Raw genomic sequence first — 6,757 nt, forward strand, 5'->3', positions numbered from 1 at the left:
TTTAGAAGTTTACCTCCCGCACCAGAGTTTAAAATAAATTGTCCAAAGTCCAATCCAATGAAAAGAAATACAAAAAATAATAATAATAATTACAAAAAAAAAAAATGGAAAGTCTCTTAAAAAAAATTTAAAAAAAAATAATTCTCTCTCTTTTTTTTTCTCTCTTTTTTCTTTATTTTTTTGCTTTGTCTTTTTTCCTTCTCTTTTAGCTTTAAGCTTTGATTCCAAGGTCTTTAGTATCCAACTTCAAACCTGTAATACAAAGACACAACCAAAGAGACGTAAAAAGAACAAATGGAATAATAAAAAATAATAAAAACCTAAAAATTCTACCTAAGCACAAATCCGCGTCGGCGGCGCCAAAATGATTAAAAAAATTTTGAGAGTCGTTGTTGTAGTAAATAGGATTCGAACTCAAAGATTTGTGAAGATTAAATTTAAAGGTTTAATAAAATTATATACAAAAATATTAACGATGGGTGAGAGGTACTGGTACTAAGGATTTGGCTGAATTCACTACACAAGGTTCATTCATATATTCTTTGACAAATAAAACTCAATAAAATTTACATAGACTCTGATTTTGCCAAGATAGATTCTTAAAACATTGATTGTAAGTCCTAAGCATGATGTATCAAAACAACTAAGCTAAGCATACATCATCAAATTAAATAACAACCAATTAATTCAAATCATATTTCAATTTTAGATTAATGCAAAAGTCATAAAAAAAAAAAAAAAATTACCCCAAGGATGAAATTCAGCCTCCTCCGTCGTCCCAGTGTTGGGTTTTAGATCCTCATGATGAAAACACGCTCAAAATATATTTTTATAGCTCAAATGGTGTTTACAATGGAGAGAAAAGAATAAAATGGTGTAAAACTGTAATCTGCGACGCACAAAAAGCGTCACAGAATGAACGATAAAACACAAGTGTTGCTGATGTTTAGACTGCACTGCGACCCACGGTTTGTGCGTCTTAGACACTGTTGATAAACCACTGTCCTTGCAAGTCTGTTCTTCGTGTTCTTGGTGTTCTTCATCATCAGCAGCAGCAGAAACAGAGTTTCATCAACTCTTGATTTCTGCTTCTCTGGACCTTCTCTCGACCCCAAACTCTCACCTCTTCTATGAGTCCCCAGCACTCTATATATACTCCACAGGATCAAGAAGTCTCGCTATAACTCGAGATAATTCTCTCTTAACTCGGTTTGATGAAAAAATATTCTGGGAATATTTTCTTCCCTGATTTAGCTTCTCACGCGTAGATTTCCATCCTGGTCACTCTAGAAATGTTTACACACGACCCACAATGTTGCTAGATCCCTCATGCATGAGCAGAACACGCTCAAATCTTCTCCAATCCCGTGTCCAACCCGTGTTTCCCTGTTTTGCATTCCGTGAATTATCCAGCTAATTATGGCCAAATTTGATCGAACCAAAAGCCCAAAACGTGTTTGCTAGGACATATCACAACTTCCTACCAAAAATCAGCCATTGAATCGCCCTAGAACACGTTCAAAAATTCCAACAAAACATCTGCCAATTGATAGTATTTTTTCCCGCCAATTTTTGGTTTTTGAATTTGGGAAGAAGATGTCCTCCCCCTAACCAGAACTGGGGTGCGAATAGAAGCTGCCTTTGGGGTGACCTGGGGTGCCCCTTAGTAATTGAGGTGCCCCTTATCCAACGGTGAAAGTCCGAAAAACACGTGTCCTCCGGGGCTTTTACCAACTTTTCGAGCCGAATTTTCCAAAAAATGTCTATTTTCCAAAGGTGCCTACAAACACATAAAACACCAAAATTAGTACAAACTCGAGTGCCAACAATATATAGTATTGAGATAAAATTAAACACAAAAATGTATCTATCAACAACCTACACGAAACATCGAACATCAGGGATGAACACCAAATTGTGAAAAAAGATGCGTTAAGAGCCGCACAAGTTCATCTATTTGATGGTTATTTACCTTTGACTTAACATTTTTGAATCCGGCTAGATTTAGGACGAGTTCAACAGTTTTGCCAGCTTTAATCCTTGTTGTGGTAAGGGAAGCCATAGATATATCTAGGAAAAGAAACAAGTCACAGTCCAGCATTTTAGGAAATCAGGGGAGAATAAACAAGTTATTTTTTAAGTTAGGAATGCAAGGAGAGGGAGAGGGAGAGGGGAGAAATACGCATGTACGCGAACCTTTGTTTTCTTATACTCGGTTTGCACTGCATGTGTAATCGCGTGCTCCTCGTGTCTCTCTACATAATGAAGATTCTGGAAGCATCTCTCATATGCCTGAGAATCACAAAAGCAGTTAGCAACTGACAAAATGAGATGACCAAAAGATATAAAAAAAAGTTAAAAAACGCATACAACAATATTAAGAAGAAAAACAACTCCTGATAAAAAATGCATACAACAATATCAAGGAGAAAAACAACTCTTAAAGATAAATCGAGCCATTAAGAAATATAGGGATCTTTTATCAGTTATTTCTTTTCCTAGTGGGCTAAGAAGTAATTATCTAGTGTTCTTCTCATGTGAATAACCTGATAAACTCATAAAGTACCTGAACTTTATACAACTATTTTTAACTGCAGTTTACGAGAGTAGTGTTCTGATAATGTGACAGGTGTCTGTGTTAGAAGTTAAGCAGAAAGAGTAATAGGGCAGTACTTGTGCCATGAAAATGTCTAACCATATCTGAGATGGTATCGGCCCTTTTGAAGTGCAATGGGAGCCGCTGGACCTTTTCCCTTTGCAAAACCAATGACTCCATTGTAGTTCCCACAAACTAACATAGGCGTGTACTTGAAAATTTGTTCACCCTAGAACAAAGAGGACGACAGAACAATTATCGGCAAAATAACCAATACAGAACGCGAGTTATTTGACAAAATATAGCTTTCATACCTTAGTTACTTTACATGTTCGGTTCATATCAACTAATCGCGTATCAAAACCCTGACATAATAGAAAAACATTAGCAGGGAAGAAATACTGATAGACATCAAGAAATTGGGAATGCAGTATTAAGCGCTGCAAAATGTATATGCATAAAGTTCCCATTACAGCTTTCAGAAAGAAAAACGTAAGCAAAATGTATATGCATAAAGTTCCCATTACAGGTTTCATAAAGAAAAACGTAATTATGATAACAACAGTGACACAATATTAGCTAGGCATACTTCCGTCAAATGCCATATAGACTTTATGGATAAAAAAAAGGCACATATATGCAGCATTAGACCAGAAACATTCAATTTAAGCTTTGTGAGCCTAAACTTGAACCAAAGATGAATGCCAAAATACTTTCAAAAGACAACCAATGACTAGAAATAAGATAGCCAGGACCATAAGTCAAAATGAAACGGATATGTTGCAGACTCTTGACTTCTTGAGAAAAACCTACAGAACCTACCATTGTTTAGCTTCAATTCCAAAAATGGAAATTGACTCTAACTAACTTATTAATTCTTATGGTTGCATGTCTAGCCTATACATATGCAACTCCATCATAATAAATAAATAAAATGGATGAAATGTGCAAGGGAAAGGATAGGTGCATCCTTTTCCATCCTACGGTCAAATGAAAATATCTGCATACTTGCCGATGCAACAAACGATTGCACAATTCGGAAATAAGTTAACCCCTATTAACCATTGAATATTAGAGCATTCTTTATCTAACTCTAATAATCATTATCAGATTTTTTAAATGGAATTTAAAATTAACCTTATATGAATACATACAGAGACATACAAACATACTTTCCTGTAAAGTGGTCTTCTTTTCTCCTCATTTAAACAATTTTTCTCCTCTGCGAGTTCTTTAATCTCCTCCTCCAAAACCCTCCCCTTCTTTCCAAATGTATGATCCAGTGCCGCTAACTTCTCTTCAAGCTTGCTGTCAATGGCATTGATCTTCTCTATCAATATATCATCCTTATCATCAATGAAATATTGATCCTAATCATCATCCCCAAACCCTTTAATCAATTTCCTTTCTTTGTCAAATCCTCATGAATGCTCTACAGAAACATCCGCGTTGCCTCGTCCTTTGTCGTGCTGAATAAATCCAGAATTTGTAGGATTATTAGGATCATAAGTCTCTTTCCAATGTACCATTCTCATGGCTCTATTCAGTTTATGAAGAATCATAAACCTCTCCTTCCCAGTCGCGTCTTTCAAACGGATCATCAGCTCTCCTATAACCCTATACTCAGATGCAAGTTGCAGATGCTTTTGCTCAAAGTGGTCCATTTTATGCATCCAGTTGTGAGCTTCGTCAAGGGTTTCTAAAAATAAAAGGCATAAATGATTGATAATGAAGTACTTCACATACTGATTCTCTCAACATCATAAATATACAAGAAACTCAATTATTAGAACCATTCAGTTTCTTCCAAAACAAAACAAAATGTGTTAAAAGATATTCAACTGTAACCCATGAATACGTGAAGCCACCAAGTTCAGCTGGAAGGCAAGTGGAGTGCATCCCCCTTGCCATGCCTCTCCACCGAGGAGTTGGTTCACACCTTCTCCTCAAGCCGAAAAACGAACACAAGGAATGTCATTTTAATCAAGTCATAAACATTCGACCGATACAATTCTCAAGCTCTCTAATATAACAAAACAATCCAAATGTGCCTCATCTAAAGAAATATCATATGACATATGACTAAGTAACTACCTCATCTAAAGAAATATCATATAGCATATGACTAAGTAACTAGAAAAGAGACAAAGTTTACCAGAATGAGCAAAGTTGGTGAGTAATTCAGCATGACAGTTACATTTCTTTCCAAATTCATCGGATCGTTTCTGAACAACATCAGCTTCCCATCTCTCATCAACTTCACTTTTTGAATCAGTTGGTTCTTCATGTTCCCCAAGTGGCCCTTTCTCTTTAGCATTTTTCTTTTCAAGTTTCTCAATCATTTGACCAACGCTTGTTAGAGCATTGCTCGGTCGAACTCGCATGCGTTGCTATCTCAAACATGTTTGTCAATGTTAGTGATCAAAACTATAAGTCTTTATTTCTATCCTACTATAACTAAGGTCTCGTACTAGGATAAAAAGTGTAGTTGAGCTCAAGAACTCCATGGAAATCATCATACAAGACGAAGGACTACTCTCAAGGAACTGGTGGATCTTCATCGACTAAAAGGTATATGGATACTTGAACTTATCTATCACTTAAAAGTCTATCTACTTTATCTCTTATTCTTGAGACAAAAGTCATTTTGTTATATAGACTTTGATTATACACATTTGCTATTTCGAGCCGAGTTTATCTCGCCTATCTATTTCTCGAAATATGTGTTGGTAAGCTTTTGCTTTGGCCAAGTTCATCTTTACCTAGTGACCAAAGTCATGTTATGTTTCAATCACTTTGGAAATTGCTCTGACGAAAAATGGTTTGTGAATAACAACTATATAACGTCCTCTGAGTTCAATGATTGAAATGAGAGTTTAGATTATATAACCATTGGTGGATATAAGCATTGTTGTGGAAACACGTATATGTATAAGTCCTTATTCCTTGAACCGAAGTTTGCGAACTTTGTTGATCAAGAGAACCAGAATAGTGGCGTGAGCTAAGTCCGCGAACTCAGTCCGCGAACCCAGTCCGCGAACTTGAGTTGGTTATATTTAAAAACGATTGTTTGTGAACTTATTCATATTAACTAAGGAATGCTAAATGCAAACCGTGGATATATAGTTCATGAACCGATTCGAGTGAATCAAATCGTTTTTGCTTCAATTGTGTCTTGTGTAGTTACATAAGATTTCCTTGCAATTGAACAACTTTCTAACTAGTTCATTTGAGTCATTTGAACTAGTTATAGTGAAGAAGAACATGGTTGATAAGAAAGTGCTCATATGGCTAACCATTAGTTAACTATTGTTGAACCAATAAAAGTTCATGTTTGGGTACGGTTATATAAACCCAAAATAGTACATTTCATTTGTATGTAACAAGCTAAGTTTTCGATCTAACGGTTGAGAAATATTAGCTTGAATTTAATCAGGTTTTCATCTAACGGTGAATATTGAATGCTTTGTTACCAAGCTAACATTGATTGCAAACCCTGATTTGAAAGACTATATAAGGGAGAACTCTAGCAACTGGGAAACCTAATCTCCACACCTTATGTGTGATACTAGTTGTGTAAGCTATAGTGGATTCTCCTTTAACCTTAAGTTTTCTTCTCTAAACCAGGTTAACGACTTAAAGACTTCATTGGGATTGTGAAGCCAGACGATACTACTTTCTCGTAGTTGTGTGATCTGATCTTGCTGTTTCTATCGTACGAGTACAATTGTAAGGATTAGCTTGAGATTGATATCTCCGATAGGTAAGATAGAAAAGTAATCACAAACATCTTCGTCTCATCGTTTGTGATTCCACAATATCTTTTTTCGCCACGTCGATTAAGATTATTGTGAGGTGATTGATAATACTAGATTGTTATTCGGGAATATAAGTATGGTTTATCAATTGGTTCCTGTTCACCTTGATTTATCAAAAGACGGAACAAAAACTCATAGGCATATTCGTGGGAGACGGATTTATCTACTCTGTAGACTTTTCTGCGTGATACATATTTGCTTATTAAAGTCTTCGACTTTGGGTCGTAGGAACTCTTAGTTGTGGGTCAGATCAGCTAAGGGAATCAAGTGCGTAGCATCCTGCTGGGATCAGAGACGTAGGAGCATAACTGTACCTTGGATCAGTGTGAGATTGATTGGGGTT

At 36.0% G+C, this 6,757-nt stretch overlaps 1 protein-coding gene across 1 annotated transcript; it reads right to left on the reverse strand.

Moving 5' to 3' along the window:
* Positions 1–2,690: 2,690 nt before the first annotated feature.
* Positions 2,691–4,938, reverse strand: LOC113312349. The gene is made up of 5 exons (XM_026561107.1): positions 4,752–4,938; positions 4,123–4,295; positions 3,769–3,966; positions 2,911–2,961; positions 2,691–2,825 (listed from the first exon to the last, which is right to left on the reverse strand). The coding sequence occupies exons 1-5, from the start codon at positions 4,936–4,938 to the stop codon at positions 2,691–2,693; spliced, it is 744 nt and encodes a 247-aa protein (XP_026416892.1).
* Positions 4,939–6,757: the final 1,819 nt, after the last annotated feature.

This window comes from Papaver somniferum, chromosome 9, assembly GCF_003573695.1.
Source record: "Papaver somniferum cultivar HN1 chromosome 9, ASM357369v1, whole genome shotgun sequence".
Lineage (NCBI taxonomy): Eukaryota > Viridiplantae > Streptophyta > Magnoliopsida > Ranunculales > Papaveraceae > Papaver > Papaver somniferum.

Coding starts and splice junctions, on each gene's coding strand:
- LOC113312349 (XM_026561107.1), bottom strand. CDS start 4,938: ATGATTGAGAAACTTGAAAAGAAAAATGCTAAAGAGAAAGGGCCACTT. Junction 2,962..3,768: donor GAAGACCACTTTACAGGAAA/GTATGTTTGTAT, acceptor CTATTATGTCAG/GGTTTTGATACGCGATTAGT. Junction 2,826..2,910: donor GAACATGTAAAGTAACTAAG/GTATGAAAGCTA, acceptor TCTTTGTTCTAG/GGTGAACAAATTTTCAAGTA.